The sequence below is a fragment of the Strigops habroptila genome, chromosome 13 (genome assembly GCF_004027225.2).
Source record: "Strigops habroptila isolate Jane chromosome 13, bStrHab1.2.pri, whole genome shotgun sequence".
Lineage (NCBI taxonomy): Eukaryota > Metazoa > Chordata > Aves > Psittaciformes > Psittacidae > Strigops > Strigops habroptila.
Window position 1 is genome coordinate 15,122,877 of NC_044289.2, and position 19,459 is coordinate 15,142,335.

The 19,459-nt window shown below is 54.8% G+C and overlaps 1 protein-coding gene across 4 annotated transcripts; it reads left to right on the forward strand.

Moving 5' to 3' along the window:
* Window positions 1–2,958: 2,958 nt before the first annotated feature.
* GMEB2 (glucocorticoid modulatory element binding protein 2) lies at window positions 2,959–18,220 on the forward strand. 4 transcript variants are annotated; one of them, XM_030503073.1, is made up of 10 exons: window positions 2,959–3,149; window positions 5,705–5,849; window positions 9,266–9,363; window positions 10,135–10,262; window positions 11,786–11,889; window positions 13,163–13,320; window positions 14,865–14,936; window positions 15,488–15,625; window positions 16,162–16,284; window positions 16,392–18,220. In XM_030503073.1, the coding sequence occupies exons 2-10, from the start codon at window positions 5,719–5,721 to the stop codon at window positions 17,036–17,038; spliced, it is 1,599 nt and encodes a 532-aa protein (XP_030358933.1). In that variant the 5' UTR covers window positions 2,959–3,149; window positions 5,705–5,718; the 3' UTR covers window positions 17,039–18,220. The 4 variants fall into 4 exon arrangements, with proteins under 4 accessions (XP_030358933.1, XP_030358931.1, XP_030358932.1 ...); XM_030503071.1 differs by having other exon boundaries at window positions 3,069–3,149; window positions 10,132–10,262; XM_030503072.1 differs by lacking the exon at window positions 2,959–3,149 and adding an exon at window positions 4,265–4,344 and having other exon boundaries at window positions 10,132–10,262.
* Window positions 18,221–19,459: the final 1,239 nt, after the last annotated feature.

Below are 19,459 nucleotides of genomic sequence, written 5' to 3' on the forward strand. Positions count from 1 at the left end.
TCCCAAGAAACAAATTCCAGCACAAACAGGAATTCTATTTTTGCAGTGTGACCTTCCTGATTTTAGAGATAAAATCCTAACTGCAAACGCAGCATTGCTCACTTTTCCTCTGAGGTTTGCTACAGACACTGGCCCAGGCTCTTAAAACTGGATTTGGTGAAGCAAAACCTCTGCATTTAGCTTAAGAAAATAGGCACAGTCCTTGGTGTCATGAAATTCAAGGTATATTAGACAGACCAAGCATGGTCACTCTCTAACCAGTTAATTCAAGTCAGGTCCTTCATCTTCTTGTGAGCTAAAGGAGAAAAAGGCAGAGGAATGGGATCCGTTGGGAAGAGGGGGCCGGGTGTTGCAGTGATGCTCCCACCACCCTCAGCCTCTGCCCACATGTGCAGCCCTGCGGGACCCAGCACCCACAGGCAGCACCGAGAGGGTTTAAAGACACGATGCTGAAGCCTTGGAGCAGATTGTAGCGCCCACCAAAATGCTTCTTCAGGCATCAAAACCAGGCCGAGAAAGCAAAATACCTCAGGACCTCTTGGAAGGATCCCTATAAGGCATCAGATCCCTACAAAGCATCATTTCCCCCTGTCTGAGCGAGGGGAAGATAAATGCAAAAGCACATCTGGGCAGACAAAAAAAAATAACAGATTTTTGCAGAGTAATTTACTAAAGGTTTACACAATAACTGTTGTGCCGAGGCTGTTCTCTCTCAGCAACCTGCCCAGCACTAAGGCTGCGAGCGAGTCCATCAGCTGATAAAGGGGCAGAGAAGGTAGCAGCAAGCAGATAAGGTGCCAGGAGGTGAATTCCTCCCATTGTGGGTGCTGGGGAGGAGCCCGGGGAGGTTCCTGTTGCTGGTGCCTGGGGTCTGACGGCAAAAACAAGGGTTTGCTTCCCAAGAGGCCACAGGCTGCTGGGGAAACCAGAGCGGGGCAGCGTCGCTGTGGGTTTGCTGCCTTCTTACCATCTCTATAATCCCTCTGCCATCAGGCTCTGGTTACGGTGGCAGAGAGACCTTTTATCTGCCCCATCTGGCCCTACGTAGGTCATGAGGACAGAGCTGCCAGCGCAGGTCCATAGGGAGCTGGTGACCGTGGTGTTGGTAGCAACACAGCCAGGCTTCCATGGCAAAGAGCATCACCATTTCCAATGAATTAACAATGCTGGTTATCACTGGTTATCTTGGAGAAGGAAAAGAAACACAACTCCTTGTGAGGTATTGCTTTAAAGAGTATTAGCTTGGGTAAACTGGGAAGCAGAAAGGAACACTAGGGGAATGGAGCTGGCAGATGGTTGGTTTGGATGGGGAGGATGGAAAAAAGAAAAGGAAGAGCCTTGAGACAAATAAGCATTAAATAAACCACTACAAATCTATCAGGTTCATTAGAAATTGCTATAAAAAAATGCCACTGAGCAGATCAGACACGCACCTAAACACAAGGCAGAAAAAGCCACTTGCCAAGGAGGTGTGAAAAGCTGCTGGAACTAAAACACATCGTGAGTGTTTCAAAGAGGGATTCACAACTTTTCGGGTCTCTGGTCTGGCTCTTCCTTTCTCAGAACGTGTTAACCACCCACTTGCAGAAGAAGTGAGATGTGGCAAGATCGTGTGAGAAGTCCCCTCCCCGAAAAATCACTGCAGCCTTTCAAAGCCTGGACCCCGTGGGCACAGCTCGTAGAGCAGAAATGACACCAAAACCCATGAGAGCTCCAGGCAGCAGGGGGGAACCCAGAGAGCAGAGTCACAGCATGGTATTTAGTGCTGATACGCAGCATGTCTTGAGTGCAGCAGCTCAGGGATGGCTCCTGAGCTCTGCAATGGGCAGGAAAATCACTGATCTGGGGTCCAACAGCAGCACTGGGGTGTTGTACAGTGCCCATACATGTCACAGCCCCCGGGTACCATGTGGAGCCCCCTCCTTTATGGACAACATCCCTTCTCAGCCCCTTAAAGGCCTTTGCACATGACACAGGACTAAGAGTTCACAAAGCAGAAGGACAGCTCAGGTAGGAGGGAGGTGTCCCGCCAAGCGCGAAACACACTCTTTATCTCCTCTTTTGTAATTCATTGCAGATAAGAGAACATCCTCAGAGAACATCTTTAGCTCTTTTAGGTTTTATTAGGCCTTTTCAATCAAGTGAAAGCAGCGCTGCATCCCGGACTGTAGACAGAGTGAATCCGGATGCCTGAAGCTCTCCCTTCAGGGATGGAGAGGATGGAAGGTCACCTCGATGCCTCCCCTGGGTCCTGGCAGGCTCCAGCCTGGCTGCTCCATGACGTGTGTCCCCACCACTGAGCACAACCCCCTCGGGCACCCCAAAACGCCAGGGGACCGGCACACACTGTGCCCACCAGCAACGGCAGGACCAAAAGCTGGTCCTTGCCTCAAAGCCACGCACAGGCAGAGCTCTGCACCCCCAAACCGCACCCCCCCATCACCCCCGCGGGGTCGGACGCGGCTTGGAGCACCCTGCTCTAGTGGGAAGGTGTCCCTGCCCGTGGCAGGGGTTGGAGCTGGAGGAGCTTTAAGCTCCCTTCAACCCGAACCCGGCTGCGATGCCATGAAGCGCCCACCCAGCTCCCCCGGGCTCGGTGCAGGCACTGGGGGGCAGGAGGGACGCACCCCGCCGTGTCTCCACACCCGAGTGCATCCCCCTCCCCGGGCTCAGGGGGGCGCACACGGGACCCCGGGGCGCGTTTGGAGGCGCAGGAGCCGCGCACTCGGCTCGGTGCGGGGGGACCCGCGGGCACGCACGGACCCGGTGCGGGGAGGGGGACACGCAGGGATCCCAAGGGGGGGGGGGGAATCCCCCACGGACCCCCCCCTCTAGCGCACACCGTGGCCCCGTCCGCGCGCATGCGCACGGCGCCCGCCCGGTACCTATTTCACAGCGAGCGCGGGCCGCGGCGCCCCCGCCAAATAAGTCCCGGGAGCCGGGCCGGGCCGTGCGCATGCGCGGGGGGGCCGAGATCCGCGCGCGGCGGAGCCCCGCTCCCCCCCCCTCCCCCGCCGCCACCTCTACCCCCCCCCCCTTCCCCTCACACCCCGGCCCCGCCGCCCTCCCGCCCCTGCCCGCACCCACCGCCCAGCCCGAGCGGCCGCCGCCGGAGCCGGCAGCGGGGCCCGCCGGTCCCCGGTCTGAAGGTAAGCGCAGCTGGGCCTTGGCGCCGCCCGCCGCGGGGCCTCCGTACGCGCCGTCCGGCCGCCGGGTCCCTGCGGAGCGTCAGGACGTTACGGCAGCGGCAGGAGACGACGGCGGCAGCGCCCGGCCGCCCCCCCCCCCCCCCTCCTCCCCTCTCCTCCTCCTCCTCCTCCTCCTCCTCCCTCCCGCGCTCCCGGCGCTGCCAGCGTGAGCGCGCCCACGCGCACACCCCCCCCCCCCCCCCCGCGTAATCCCCCCCCCGCCTGCCTCGCGACCGGCGCCGCCACCGGGAGCGCGCGCTGCGGGGGGGGGGAGGGGGGGAGCGCCCTGTGTCCGCCCCGTACCGCGCCGAGCGGGGCGCCCCGAGCTTATCCTTCCCCCCCCCCCCCGCCGCCGTGCACCCCCGGTCTGTGCATCCGCACCCCCCCCGGGTACTCCCCTTGTGCATTCCGCCGTGCACCCCGGGTTTGTGCATCCGCAACCCCGCCGTGTATCCCCCCTTGTGCATGCTGCCATGCACCCCGGTCTGTGCATCCCCCCCTCCTGTGCACACCACTGTGCATCCCCCCCCCCGCACCCTCTTGCAACCTCTTATGTCTTCCTTGCGCCCTCATACCCCCTCCCCAGCCACCCTCTGCACCCCAATGGAGCCCCCTCCCCATGTATCTCCCTCTTAATGCACCCCTGTGCTCCCCCCATGCACCCTCTCTGCATGCAGCCTTCTCCCCATGCACCCTCTTCTTGCGACCCCTATGCACGCTGTGCCCCCCCATGCAGCCCTGTCCTCCAGCCATGGCCCCCCAGCTCTGTGCCCTCCTCCACTGACAGGGCACCCCAAAAATCTCTTCCCCCTCTCTGCGTGCTGCAATTCTGTTTATTTTCCTTTCCCCCCTCATCTCACCCCAAATCTCTCCTGTAGCTGCTGAGCCTCGCTCAGCACCACCCAAAGTGCACCAGGAGGGGTGCAGAGCCCTGGGCGAGCCGGGTGCTCCCTGTCCTGTCCCCCCCTGCACCCCATTGCTGGTCATTACTGGTGTTCTCAGCCCAGTTTCAGTCCGTCCCGCGCTGGTTCCTGCCTGGAGGCGTGTGAGCAACACGTGGTGCTTGGGTAGTTGAAGCCTTCCCGTGGTGCTGGTGCATCCAGCCTTGCATCAGTGCGGGCGGGATGTCTGGAGCATCCTAAAACCAGGCACTGGGGTAAGAGGCCACCATGGGTGATGCTGCGGCTGCAGGAAGGGTTTTATCCCAGGATGAAAGACGGGTGTAGGGGTAGAGCAGCAACAAAAATCACACCAACCGCAGCGCCCAGCACAGGCTTTTATCCCGATACAAGGAGCAAGGACTGAGAGCAGCTTGTGCCCTGCAGCCTGCCTGGTTCTGCAGTGGTTCAGGTACTGGTTTGTAGCAAACCCTGTGGTTTCTCTCGCTTTGCCCTCGGTCCAGCCTTGTTCCTTGCTTCATGCAGAGACTGAAGCGCTTCTCTTGGCTGCTTTGCCTTTAGCTTGGCTGGGATAAACCCTGTGGCTCCGTGGAGGGGAAGATCATCTTGTGGGTCAGGCAGGACGTGAATTGTGTTGCAGAGTCGCATCAGGTCCCTGCGCGGCTCCAGTGGTGGCCTGGAAGGGTGGTATGAGCCGAGCAGCAAATCCACCATGCTCTGTGCCAAAGGACTCCAAGTGTGGATGTCCAGACCTGGCCACAGGGAGCACTTGAACCCTCCCTGTCTCTGTAGGGGCTGCACCGGTGCTGTGGGTGCTAGGGGAGATGCGTTGGTGCTATGGGATACGTATTGGTGCCGTGGGAGATGTGTTGTGGTCACTGACTTCTTCATACTCAAGTATCCATGTGCAAGCGAGTGCTCTCCCGTGTTCACGAGCACCGGGGCTTCCCCCCGTGCCTCGCGCTGTGCTCCGGGTGTGGAGCCTGCAGCAGTGGGGATGGAGCACAACCATGAGAGCAGGAAGGTGCCCGGCTCCTCCTGCCTGTAGTTAACCAGGATTTGGGATTTCCCCTCAGGTTCTTCTTGCACATGAAGTACAGGCTGTGCAGGGTTTCAAGCGCTGAAGCTCTGAGATCCAGTGTTGGTTTATCACACCTTGATTTAGTTTTCAGGTGTCACTTTGTGTTGCAGGCTTGAAGTGCTGTTTGAATTTGGATCTTTTTGTATGTGTGACTTTGGAGGAGGGGACAGTCCCCATTTCTGCCATGGAGGAGGCAGTGATGAGCTCCTGAAACCCTTCCAAGGCAGTTTGGAATACATTTGGAAGCACACCTTCAAACTGAGTGTCCTCAGAGAGCTTCTGGTGAAGGCCAGGACCAGTTTTTTGCTTCCCATCTGCTCCCACACTTTGCCCCTCACCAGAGTGTGCTGCATTACAAGCCTCCCCTCATCCCTCCTCTTGGGCTGGAGCAGTTGGGGATTTGCTAATCCCTTCTCTTTCAGAGCACAGATTCCCTGCAGCCCACTCTCTCCTTGCTCCCACCACACTGATGGTTTTTCATGACCGATTTTAGCAGGAGACCTCTTGACGTGGGGCTTCCCTTCGTGTTTCCACAGGCAGAGACCTCGTGATGGCAACCCCGGACGTCAGTGTTCACATGGAGGAGGTGGTGGTGGTGACAACACCTGACGGTGCGGTGGATGGAGGCGGCGTGGAGGAGGTGAAGACGGTGCTGGTCACCACCAACCTGTCCCAGCATGGGTAAGAGACACAACTGATGTTCACCGAGGTGATGTGCTGGGAAACCTCCCACCCTGGTTGTACTGAGCTGGGCTGGGTGTGTTTAATCCCCTGCTCCTTACTCCTGCATCACTTCTCCCAGCGGGGACCTCAGCGATGCCTGGGCAGTCTCAGGTTCCTTGTTAGGTCTTCATTGGCACCCCTGGGATGGTGAGGATGAAAGGCTCTGCTCCTTGCTTTCTGCCCCACAGGAACTTCCTTAGTTCCCTCGGTGGAGAGGCAGGCAGATGTGAAACTTGGGATGTGGCTTTGTTTGGATGTGGAATGGTTTCTGTTTTGATGTGGCTCTGAGCCTTTGCAGACCCATGTGCAGCAGCGCAGCGTTGTCCAGGAGCACAGGGGCTGGCTCTAGCAGTTTGGTTTCCTTTCTCTCTTATTTCCCCTCCTGTTTTTCTTTGGAAACCTTTTCTCATCCTCTCCTGGATGTCCCCTGGATGGCTGGGAGCAGGACAGCTCTACACAGCGAAGAGAGGATGAATTTTGTTTAGTTGCAGCAGAGCAGAGCATATCTTGGCAGGCACTAAGAGATTCCCTGGGGTTTTTCCGTGCATCTCTCTGGAGAAGGGCTGGTGGGCAGGCTCCTTGCTCCCCCGTGCTCCAGGACAGTAGCAGGTTGATGGGCATCTTGGGCTTATAGAGCAAAACCTGTCCAACTCCTACTGTGCCAATTGCTGGGACTCCCCTCGCTGGGAGGCATAAGAAAAGTGGCTGCAAGCACAGGCCGGGATTCCTCGGCTTTAGGTTCAGTCGTTGCTCACACGGGAAGTGGGCTTTCAACTTGTCTGGTGTGGCACTTAGAAACCAACCTCAGCTTGGGGGTTGCTGCCTCCTTCTTTCCAGTGCTCCTTTGGGTATGGCTTTGCTATTTAAAAAAAGAGATTATGCAACCAATGGTGAAGAGCTTAATTAGCTCATGTGTTCTTAAGATTGACTGGAAAAGGCAGAGGGGAATGGGAAAACAGTAACAACCAGCAAGAAGCTTTTCTCTTTCATCTGCAGTTGGAAGGGATCTGTCCTTGAGGCTCTGATGAGGGTGCTTGTGTTCCTGATCAGCATTCCCAGTGCAGGTTTCTGGTGGAGACTTTGTTTTCTCTCTCAAGATTCCAGGCAAGGCAGGAGCGGAGTAGATAGGAGACAAGGCCGCTGCTTTATCAGCACACACTCTCTTCCATCTGGCTGATGGATCCTCCCGGGGAGGAAGATGAGAGCCATCCTCCCCTGGCTTTGTCATGGCAACCGGCGAAGGCAGGGCCGGCTTGGTGGGATGCACCACCGGGGCTTGGGAGGTGTTTGAGTCTTCTCCTGCTCTTCCATCTGCCTCAGTCTGTCCCTCTGGAACGGGATGGGGAAGCAGGTGGAGAAACTCACCCGTCTTTTGTGGTTTTCTCTTCCCCACCCAATTACATCTCCATGGCAGGCACAGACTGCTTTTCATACAAGCTGTTGAAGCTTGTTTCTCTCTGGAGGATGGGGTGGCACATGTGGGCTGGGTTATTTATCCCAGTCCAGTCGTGCCTTTTGGTCACTTTTTGGAGCGGTGTGAATGCGATGGAGTCCTGGAGGAAGAAGCTCCATTTCAGGTGCTGACTTTCTGCTGGTGTGTTTCTTCTGGATAAGCGGAGGTTTTTGATCTGGTGGCAGATCAGAGTCAGGGAGTGCTGGGCTTTGCATGTCTGATGTGGCTGCTGCCTCTTGGCACCCTGCTGAAGTGGAATTGCTGGCTTGTCTCCAAATGCATCTGGAGAAATGCAAGAACCAAGCAACAAACTGATGAAGAAAACCCCAGGTTACAGTTCTTCCCTTTTTCTCATGCCGAATTGCCACCTCTAACACTCACCCGTGTGCAAATGCATTAGCTTTGAGTTCACCTTTTCAAATCCTTTTGTGTTGCCCATCACCTTTCCCTCTCCAGGGTCTGTGTGGTTGGGCAGGGGCAGTGTGACATCCCACTGGGCCTTTCCTCCACAGCTGGGGCTGCCTTCAGCTCTCCTCTGAAGCAGCGTCTCCTGAGTTACTCAGCTGAAGAGGCTGAGCTCTTATCTTGGTGCTGCTCCTCACCTTCCCTTGCCCTGCAGCTGGCAAGGGAAGGGTGCTTTGAACCTTCAGTTCCACCTGAGTTGTGTGTTAGGAGGCCAGGATGGAAAAACCAGTTGCTCCTGAATTTGCTTGTCTCTGTGGCACCGCGGGTGGGGAGTGTGGTTGCCAGTGAGTCACTAGGTCCAATCTTTTAATTCACCTGGTACCAAACCAGGGTAGAATGCAGGTTTGTTTTCTCCTTACAGCCTTCCTTAGGAAGTTTATATGCTGAAGTGTGTGAAGAGTTAACTGTTTTTTCCTCCCCACCCCTGCAGGACAAGCTTGCTACAGTAATTAGACATCTTCCATAACAAAACCAAACACACATCTTAAAACCCATTAGGAATGGTCCATGCTGAGAGCTGGCTATGATGCACAGGTCAGATCATATGGGTAACAGCATGGGACACCTTCCACTAGAGCAGGTTGCTCCAAGCCCCTGTGTCCAACCTGGCCTTGAACACTGCCAGGGATGGGGCAGCCACAGCTTCTCTGGGCACCCTGTGCCAGCGCCTCAGCACCCTCACAGGGAAGAGCTTCTGCCTCAGAGCTCATCTCAGTCTCCCCTCTGGCAGGTTAAAGCCATTCCCCTTGTCCTGTCCCTACAGGCCCTTGTCCAAAGCCCCTCTCCAGGTTTCTTGCAGCCCTTTTAGGCACTGGAATCTGCTCTCATATTTCCCCAGAGCCTTCTCTTCTCCAGGCTGATCAAGCCCAGCTATTAGTTACTATCATGGGTATATTGAGTTGAAAGAGGCTCAGAGGTTGGATCGTGAGGGTCTGTTGCTCACATTGTTATCTCTGCTCTTGGATCTGCTGTTAGGATTTGTCAAGCTCCTTTGTAGTGCGTTTGCAGCTCTTTGAGGTTCTGCTCTGAGAGCATCCCGTGTACCAGGGGATTCAGCCAGTCCGTCGCCCAGGCATGTTTCACACATGTTTGTCCCGGGGAAATCTTCTCAAGCAAAGCTGTCAGAGGCTGGCAGCGACTTCTGAGCGAGGGGCCGTGCTGACAGCATCCCTCCACGCCAGCTCCCCAGCACAGGCTGCACCGGAGGCAGCTCGCTTGGGCCGGGATTAAAAGGGAGGCGAGGCAGAGCCAGCCGGGCTGCTGGCTGCGGTCCTGCTGCGGGGCTCTTCATGTCCCTATGGAAGAACGGTGCTGAGCCTCTCAAAACCAGAGCTGACTTCAAGCTCTTGTGGGAAAACGTAGTGCGAGTGGCTCGGAGCAGTGTCTCCATGGGGCACTGGGCGTGGGGGTGGCTTGTCCATGTGGCTTAACTCTGCTTCTCTGACTCTCTTACCAGCGGCGACATAAATGAAGACACGCTGGAGACCGAAAATGCAGCCGCTGCAGCTGCTGCTGCCTTTACAGCCTCCACGCATCTGAAGGAAGCGGTCCTAGGTAGGTGCAGCCCCTGATGCAGCCCCTTGGTTGAGCTGTGCCAGCTCCACCACCCCAACGTGGCACAACCCTGTGTTGGTGCTGGCTGGGAAGGTCCAGCTGGCGGGTATGCTCTCCTGGGGTACCAGGGATGCTCTCCTGGGGTACCAGGGATGCTCTCCCCAGCACACAGGGGAGCCCAAGAGGTGCAGGGGCTGGGTGGCAGAAGCTGGCAGCTGCTGGCTGGGCTGCTGCTGCCCTCTCCTGGTGCAGGATGAGTCCCTGAGCCTGGCTGTTGCTGCTGGCTCCTGCCCCATTCGTGATGGGGATCTCAGCTTTGCAGCAAACTCACTGGCTTTGCTTACCAGTAAAAGTGAAGTTAGTGAGCAAAGATTATGACCAGCTGGGCTGGAGTTGACTTAAAGCCAGTTTAAAAGCAAGGATGACTTTTTAATTGCCCAAACACCCAATTCCTTTTGGTTTTTATCAAGAATTGATATTTATTTTCCAGCCCTGTCCACTGATTTCTCACATTTCACACACTCAGCTGCAGCAAAACCTGCCTGGGCTGTTTTGCCTGGGAAATTTGGGTGATTGGATGCTTTAGTAGCCAAGTGCAAGTAAGTGGTGGCCACAAACCCCATCACACCCCACCATGCACTGACTACATATGTGGTTTTTAATCCTGAGCTTTAAAACTGCTTTATTGTAGATGTGCCTTGGGGTGGTGAATCGGGGGCTGTGACTCATGTTTCGTTTTGATCTGTCCCTTCCGCTGTTCCCTGTGAGAAGTGAAGATGGCTGAAGATGAGGACAGTTTGGAGGCAGAGATTGTCTACCCCATCACCTGTGGGGACAGCAAAGCCAACCTCATCTGGAGAAAGTTTGTGTGTCCTGGGATCAACGTGAAGTGTGTGCAGGTGAGAATGAAGCCCCCCAGTGCTGGACTGGTGCCTTCCCGTGCTTGTGTTGCCAGCTCACCTGGCTTCTCCTAGTTTTGATGAGCTTTGGTAAGCTGCTTGACATCACAACCATGTCATGGTGGGAAAGGAGGAAGTTTTTGTTGGTACTGTGGTACATCATATTTGTCTCCTCAGCCAAGTTGAGCAGTCCTGGCTGGAGAGATGCGGCCTCAATTTAACTGCATTATTGGAAAGTTTGGGAAATTTGGGCACTTCCAGTGTCTGCTCAGTTTGAAAGTTGAGAAGTTTGTTGGTAGGGGACCAAGTGAACAGCTTCTGCTGGGTCCTGGATAAGTCATGGTTAAAATTTGCATGAATTCAGGAACATACCATGAGTGAGCCATTGCTGGCATTTGTACATGAGCTAAACAATACCCTGCTGAGGGAGCGTCTCTTTTGGGCTCTGTTGCAAAAGGGCTTTCCAAAGGTCCTTTGCCATTTTTAAGAGGATGGTCTTTTCCATCCCTGAGGCAGAGGACAAGTCCTGCTGCAGATAATGCTGCTGCTGCCTAGAATCAGTCTTCTCTCTGCACTGAAACCCATGTACATGTTCAGAGAAGCAACTTCTCGTGCAGTAATGATGAGTGAGCTCCATGCTGGTCAACATGGGCGTTGAAAAGAGGAGGCCTGGACTTAGGAAATCTTTTGAGATGGGCTGTAAAGCAGCTTTTTAGAGGACTTACCCAGTGTTGGACCCTTTTAAGATTCAGCTGGACAGGCTGCTGGGCCATCTAGTCTAGATGCCAACAAAGCTTGGACCAGATGATCCTTGAGGTCCCTTCCAACGGGGTATTCTATGATTCCGCAGGTTGCCTTTAGGGCAGCACAGGGGTTCAGGCACAGCTGGGTGTGCAGGGCAATAACAGGAGGGGGAAGAGCTGGCTGCTGATGCAGTGTGTGCCAACTCCCTGCAGCTGGTTTTTGGTGGAAGTGGGTGTGAGCTGGGAGAGAGGCCAGAGGTTTCCCTGATAGCGATGGTTGTACTTGGTAGCAGGAGGCCAAACACCACTTAGGCTTCTCCTTCCCTCACTTGTGTGGGGTCTGGAGTGCCCCTGGACCGAAACGTCACCAGTGGCAGCCTGGGTTTCATTGTGAGCCTGCTCATGAGTGGAGCATGGGCAGGTCACTGCTGTTCATGGTAGTTTGCACAAGCTATGGGGTGTTCCTCCTGCCTGGGCTGGTCACGCAGCACATTCCTCTGCTCCACACCCTCCGAAAGCCTTGGCTTTGAGCAGCTGTTAACCAGCCATCCATGAAAGCAATATTTGGCTTTAATAATGTTCTGTAAGGTGGGGAAGCATGCGTCAGCCATCTGGTTTGGTGGTGTTCTTTAAACAGCACGTGGAGGCTGTGATGTGGCTGCACCCCACTGCTGGGCACCAGGAAATGCCATCTGGGCATCACGAGCATCGTGCTCGCAGGGCAGTGCTTTGGTTGGTTTATGGCTTGTCACACTGATGCTGCATTTCTACCCTTTGCAGTTTGATGATCACCTCATTAGTCCCAAGGAGTTTGTCCACTTGGCGGGCAAGTCGACCCTGAAGGATTGGAAGCGGGCGATCCGGATGAACGGGATCATGCTCCGGTTTGTATCCACAGAGCAACAGTGGAGCCTTCTTCCTGGGGGATAACAGTGGGATAGAACAGAGCCTTTGGCATAGTTGTCTTGCTTCTGAGGGAGCAAATGCTCTGAATGTTTCTCTCAATAACAGCCTGGCCCAAGTGTGGTGTGTCCAATGGCTTTGCTTTATCCTTGTGCCTAGGGAATAGTTGGGGGTGAGAAGCATTTCCCCAGTCCTTTCAGGACTTGAACCACACCAAGTTCCCAGCTCACATAAGGTCACTGAAGATTTTAATGGCCTCTGGTGGTCTGGCCATGCTGTCTGTGGGTTCTCAGCGTGACCCATCAAATGGAAGTTACTCTGGTCATCAACTAAAGCTCCCACTGCAGCATGTCTGCTTCAGTTTGCTTCCTTTTTTTTGCGCCAAGGGCTTGTTTAAAGCTTATTTATGCAAGCATTTCTCTTCTCTAGTCTTAACTACAGTAATTTAATTATTCTGTGGTCTTCATGAGCACCAGCCTGAGACTGTGATTTAATTAAAGCCTGCCTCTGCCTGCAGGCAGGATAAAAAAGCATCACCTCTTTCCCCAGGAGTTGTTGGTGGGTTTGTGCTCCTTTCACAGGGTGACATTGCCTTCGCCTGCATTCTTCTGCTTCGGTGCAGGCATCTCCCATATTCCTTCTAAGCAGCTTTTGCTCCACATAGATTTTGCATAATAGGCTTATGCTTTGGCAAGGCAGATCTTTCAGGGGAAAAAAACTTCATGAGGAATGTGTGGAGGCAAACCCATGAGAGCAAATCTTGGGAAGCTCAGGTGGTTGTTGGCTGGCAAAGCCTGGGGATGCTTTAGAGACAACATGCTTACTGAGAAGATGACATACACCAATGTTGCAACCTCCTTTGCTTAAGCTGAGAGACCTTATTTGAGTTTATAAATAGGGTTATGCCCTGTCTATTTTGGAGGTGTAGAGTCAAAAAGGGAAGGAGGAGACTTCCTGCTGTCTCACCCTGAGCTGAGACTTCAGCCACCCTTCTGCTGGAAGCTGCAGCCGTGCACAGGGGGAAGGTGCTGGTGAGACCAGTCTGGGACCTTCTCTTCTTCCTTCCTCAACAAGCCAGGAGTTCATCAGTCCCAGCAAGGGAAAGTCACCCTGTTGCCTCTGTCTGCTCTCCTGGCTTTTGCTTTTCATCTGGGACTTTGAGAAGTTTGGGGGTGAAGGCTGCTGGGAGCTGCATCTCAGAGCTCTCTGCTCCTACTGATGTGCCTGTCCCTGTGCTTGCTCCATGTCTTTCAGGAAGATCATGGACTCAGGAGAGCTGGATTTCTACCAGCACACAAAGGTCTGTTCCAACACGTGTCGGAGCACCAAAATTGACCTGACTGGAGCCAGGGTGTCCTTGACCAGCCAGACATCGACTGAGTACATCCCTCTCACTCCTGCCTCTGCGGATGGTACGTCCAACCATTCCTCACCCCCAAAACAGGGGCTTTGAAGCACTAAAGCACAAAAATGCATAACCAGCTGTCCATATGGTTGCCTCTTCCTGGCTTTGGGGGTTGTTTCATCCTCTGTTTCCTCTCCCTGCTCTGTTGCAGGATTCCCCATAGCAGAGCCAGGCAGAGCTGTTGTTAGAGCATCTCAGCAGAGATGCAGTAACTCACGTAGTTGCTCTGGAACACTGCATGACCCAAAGAGCTGTCCTGCCTTACCCCTAACTGTGTAGCGGAAGCAGAAGACTGCAGTTAATCTGTAAGAAAACAATAGTGGTTGCTCGATGAAGTTCCCTTCTGCCCTTGGCAGTGTGTCCATAGGGCGCATCCTGGGAAGCAGGGATCAGCTTGGCTTCTCCTGCCATGCAGGGTGCCAGAGCAGGAGTCCTTCCTCCTCCCAGCAATAACCTGACTTCTGGAATAATTTAGAGGTTTTTATTTAAGGCTCCCTGGCTGCTTTGTCTGATGAGAGATTAAATAGAACTAGGGGATACAATAGAGTCTTATTTCAATCTACACTCATATACGCAGTTCATAAAACTGGATTTAAATGCCGTTGTGGCTACGCAGCTGTAGCCCTAAATTTAATTTGACCTATAATTACAGGCAGCTATTTTATTGGAAAGCTTTCTAATTTCTAAGTGCTTCTGTGTTTCTTAACTCCTTTTGCTTCTGAGCCCCCAAAGAGCCCCACACCCCGTGCTCCTGATGGTTTCTGGGAGCAGAGCAAGGGCAGGGTGAGTCCCTTGGGACCATGGCCCAGTGTTGTGGTGGGGATGCTGGTGCCAATGCACGGTGCAGCCTGTCCAAGCCCTTCCATTTAACACGGACATCAGCTCACTAAAGGGGAGATACTTGCCAGGCTGCTGGGCTGTGCTGGAATAACCAGAGCCCTGAAGGCTGCAGAGTAAAGGAGCAGAGTAATTTGGTTTAATGGCAGCGGCTGAGCATTAAACGATCTGTGCAGCACTGTGGGTCTCTGGCCACATTCCCATTCATCCTGCTCCTGCCACGGCTCAAATGACGCCAATTCCCTTGGCTCTATGGTAACAAAATCCCTGAGATTTGGCAGAGCTGAGGGAGGGAGGGAGCCCCCTTCATCCCATGCAGGGATACTCTCCTCTTCCAGGCTTTAGAAACCCTCCGAACATCCCAGTCCTGCAAAGTGAGTAAAAAAAGGATTGCCAAAAGAAATGAAGACTCTAAATCTGTTTGACTTTTGCCCTGAGCAGTGTGCAGGGGAATGAGAGGGAAGTGCTGCTCCTGGGCATGTGTTCTTGTGCAGGGGTTGCAGAAGTAATCCCTGGGGTGATGCATTCCAGTGTGGAAAAAATAACTAGTGCTGGCACAGCAACCGCACCGAGAGCTCTGGTCAAATCGAAGTGAAAAGGAGAAGTCGCAGGAGCGCAGGGAGGGAATGCTTCCCTCGGAAACAGCCTGTGAAACACACAGAGGAAAACCAGGATTTGGGGTTTTTTCTTTTCTTCTCTTGCTATTGGTTGCAGTGAACGGATCCCCGGCTACAATTACCATAGAAACGTGTGAGGATGCCAGCGACTGGAGCACCAGCATCGGAGGTACGGCTTGGGATCTGCTGGGCTCAGCACTGCAGAGGGTGGAGGAGATGCAGGGAAAGAGGGAAACAGCAGGGATGAGGAGCAGCATTCCTCTTGCTGGAGCAGCTCTGCTTGAGGATCCACTGGGATTATCTGGTTGCTGCTTATGGGCATGTAGTGCTGTGTTACATCCTGCCTATGTGAGGTGTGGCTGTGGCATTGTCTTGGGATGAAGTTGTTCCTCAGCACTAAGGTGTCAAAGCAATGGCCAAATGCTTGCTGTGGCTCTAGGGGAGAAAAGAAAATCAAATCAGAGGAGTCAGAATCCTTCTCGCTGCTCCAGTGCACTCTGAGCATTTCTGTAGCGTCAGTGCCCTATTTGTGTGTGGCAAAGAATGGGGAAAGCAGGTCCTTTTCCATCTGCCCCTCGTTGGGCTTTGCCCCAGCACCCTGTGCCTGCAGCCAAGCAGATCTTCACCCTTAGGGAGGCCACAAGGGGAACGCAGAGCAGATCACACTGTAAAAACTCCTGTGAGGATTTTGAGGTTTTCCTTTGCTTTCTCTTTCTCCAGATGACACCTTCGCTTTCTGGCGAGGCCTGAAGGACACGGGTCTGCTGGAAGAAGTGATCCAGGAGTTCCACCAGGAGCTGGTGGAGACCATGAAGGGCTTGCAGCAGCGAGCACAGGATCCCCCGCTGCAGCTCGGTGGTAAGGGCCTGGGCATGGCCCAGGGTCATCTCGGGAGAAGGGATCCTGGGTTTTTCCCCTCTGGGGTATCTGGTGGCACTACAGGGAACGTAGTTCTCATCATAAGTAAATCCCACTTCTGGCTGCTCCCCAGGCAGGCTCTTGGCTGCTCTTGGGGATGCTTCAGGTGGCCTCAGTTCTCCCGTTCCCTACGCCTGGGGATTCCAGTCTGCTGGCTCTGGGTCTGGACAAGCGCTTGGCTTGGGAGCTGAGGTGGAATTTAAGCCTTTAGAATAACGATGCAGCAACCAGCTACTGTGCCAGCAGATTTCTTATCACCCCCTAAGCAGGAGAGGACTGTTTATACTCCAGTGACCTCTTGCACTTTCTCACGACTTCTCCTGTCCTTTCCTCTTCCCCAGCCTCTTGTGTTACCCTCCCTGAGATTTTGGCCGTCTCAGCTGAATGTGTTCACTGTCATGTGGCTTTTTACCAAGCTGTAACTAATTTGCACAGGGAATTTTGCTTCCCTCAGAGATCTCTGTCTTGTTTTTAAGATGCTGTTTTACTCAACAACGTAGTCCAGAACTTTGGGATGTTGGATCTGGTCAAGAAGGTCCTGGCCAGCCACAAGTGTCAGATGGATCGCTCGAGGGAGCAGTACACACGGGATTTGGCAGGTAAGTGCAAGGAAGTGGGGGTTGTGTTAAAGCTGGTGCATGGTAAACCAGCCATGGTGGGACTGGCATTGCCATATCCCTGGGGCTGATCCCGCTTCCCTTTCCAGCTCTGGAGCAGCAGTGTGACGAGCACCGCAAGCGAGCGAAGGAGCTGAAGCACAAAGCACAGCATCTCAACAACGTCCTGATGACCCTCACACCCGTCTCCGTCCCCACACCTTTAAAACGTCCCAGGCTGACCAGGGCCACCTCTGGACCCGCTGCCATCACCTCCCAGGTCCTGTCCCAGCCGGCACAGCTCGCTGTCACCCCCGGCGTGCCCGTCTCCCAGCTCGCCAACCTCCCTCTTGGCAAAGTGGTCTCAGCCCTCCAACCCTCGGTGCTGGGGAAGAGCCCGTCCCAGCCTCCTGCCACCAGCTCCCCGGCCTCCCCGCTGCTGGGGGGGTACACGGTGCTGGCCTCCGCCGGCTCCACCTTCCCCGGTACGGTGGAGATCCACCCGGACGCTTCCAACCTGACGGTGCTGAGCACGGCCGCCGTGCAGGACGGCAGCACGGTCGTGAAGGTGGTGAGCCCCTTCCAGCTGCTCACGCTGCCGGGACTCGGCACGACCATCCAGAACGTGACTCAAATGGCTCCCGGCGGGAGCACGGTTGTGACTGTCCCATCCGGTGCCACCGAGGCCACCGGGGACGAACACGCCGCCGCCGCCATCGAGGTGACCGCAGTGGCTGATGAGGCGGAGCAGAAGTGAAGGGGGGACGTGCCTGGAGGGACGCTGGCCGTGCTCTGGGTGGAACTTGCCTTTTCTCTGGCTGCGCTGTGGGACGAGGAGCGGTGTAATGAGGGGCACGGGTTAACGAGACTCAGAGCGGCTCAGCGTCGGTAACCAGGGGCAGGTCAGAGGGAAGGAGAGGGAGGAAAGATGCCTGGAGAAGGGAAAGGTGGAAATGCCCTGTTTGGAGGAGAGAAGAGAAACAAAAAGCTTACTTCTGTATAAAGCTTTCCTCCCCTGTTCTCTTGGAATAGTCATTCTGCTGTGGCTCATCAGCCTTGCCTCATCTGCAGGCGGAGCTGGAGCAGTGTCCATTGAGGAGCAGGGATGCAGGGCAGGGAGAAGGAGGTAGCGGAAGGAGGAGCAGGCAAAGCACTGAGCAGGCACCGATCTGGCTGCCGTGGACTCATGGGTGTCAGGGAAATGCTGCTCCCCATCCCTGGGGAATGCAGGGAGGGAGCGGGGATGCCGGGAGCGGGTTGTCCATCAGGAGCAGGAAGAGGTGGTGTATGGCAGCACGGGCACGAGCCCCGGGAGCTTGGCTTCTGCGAGTGACGCTGGCTTGGGGTGGCAGGAACAAGTGGGAGCTTGTGATGGTGGTCACGGCGCATTGCCCAGCTCTGCTGGGGGAAGGAAGGAGGGAGAGAAACCCAGAGAGCCGGAGGAGCTGTAACTTGTGAGGATTTAGGGTCTCTTTCTTGTTTTCTCTGAAACAAAAATCCATTTTTTGGGGATTTTTTTATGCAAACTGCAGTTTTTAAGCAAAGCCCTTTGTGAAGGTCGTGCTGGGAGACAGAGACATTGGATGTATGGAGCTGAGCTCAACCATGCTCCGAGGAGCTTGCACTTAATAACAAGGGTGCAGGATCAGGCTGATCCCCAGCATCTCGCCGGGTGCCTCATCCCATGGGAGCCGGGTGCTGCCGTTCCCTCCCTGCTGGATTTGAGCAGCTATTCTGGAACGGGGTGGTCGATCCCCCGGGACTCCTTTGACCCTTGAGCTCGCTGCGTGTCTCATGGCCCTGTTCGAGGGCACACGTGTGGCTGCAGCGATGCTCACTCGGGTGCTTGATGTGCTGGGGTTTCTACACACTCGGTCTGGCAGCAGCAGCAGCGATGACAGGTCACTTCAGTGAGCTAATAAATATTTTTCTGAAAGAGCGTTGCTGGTTGAGTGTGTTTCTGTGTCTGGTTGGGACAGTCGGGGCTGCAACGTGGGGATAAGGGCAGGAATACGCCTAAGAAACAGAAATGCACATGTGCTCTGTGCTTGCTGCTGTCCACATGTGTGCAACGATGCTTCAGATCCTTTGTGGGCACGTTGTGATGCTCTGACTGTGTCTGGGTGTTTAAGGAGTCTGGATTGGGATGCATTGCTGTGTTTGGGGGGGTTGTTAACCATAGGGAAGATACGGGGTGGGTTTTGTGTCTGAATCTATAGCTGGTCTCGTGATAGACTGGGAGGAATGAAATTTGGGGGGAAAAGCCTGGGTTTTGTTACAGGAGGACAAGAGCAGAGTTTTGTGTTAGGAGAGGGCAATTCTCCTGTTGGAAGAAAAACCTCTTGGCATCAGTACAGACCCTGACAAACACGTGAATTTAAGTGATTTTGGTGCTAACTCTGAGTGGGAGCAGTTTCATCCCAAATGTGTTCATGGAATTAGGGGTTTATCTTGGTTTTCTTTTCCAGATGATGCCTTTAATTTCAGGAACTGGGAAGGCTGGAAGCGTGGCAGAGCAGCAGCCACATGGAGATCACCCGTCCTGCCTGAGGGATGGGGCAGCCACAGCTCCTCTGGGCAGCCTGTGGCAGTGTCCCAGCACCCTCAGGGCTGTCAGGAGTTTGCATGGAATGAGCTTTGTTCTCAAATCCAACCCTGGTGAGATGGATGTGGCCATCAGGAACAGGAATGTTGTGAAGGGAGCACTTTGCAGATGTGAGGAGGCAGTTGCCTGGAGTTTGAAAGGATGCTGGGGTGAGGTGGGTGAAGCAGGAGGGATGTCTCTCTGTCTGTCCATCCTGCCTTTGTGCCCACTGAACGCCACCGGTCCAGCCTGTGCATCCCCAGGTCATGGTGGGTGCTGTGAGCGGCAGAGTCTTCCTGGAAGTAATTCAGGAGTCTTTAAAAAAGCTGGGTTTTAGGGACTCTGCATCTGCTCTGGTTCAGGGATGCTCAGATCGCTTTAGGTTTCTTTTTCCACCCTTTGCCTGGGATTTGAATGTGGCTGGATGCAGCAGCATCCTGGGAAGAAACCTCCCTGCAGCCGTGCCAGCACTGCCGTCCGCATCCTGAAACGGTGCAGGAGGCAGCGGGGTCCTCACTGGGTGCTCGTGGGGCTCGATGGTGCCTCCATCCCCAACACAAGCAGCAAACTCGGCACCAGGCACCTGCTGCTGTG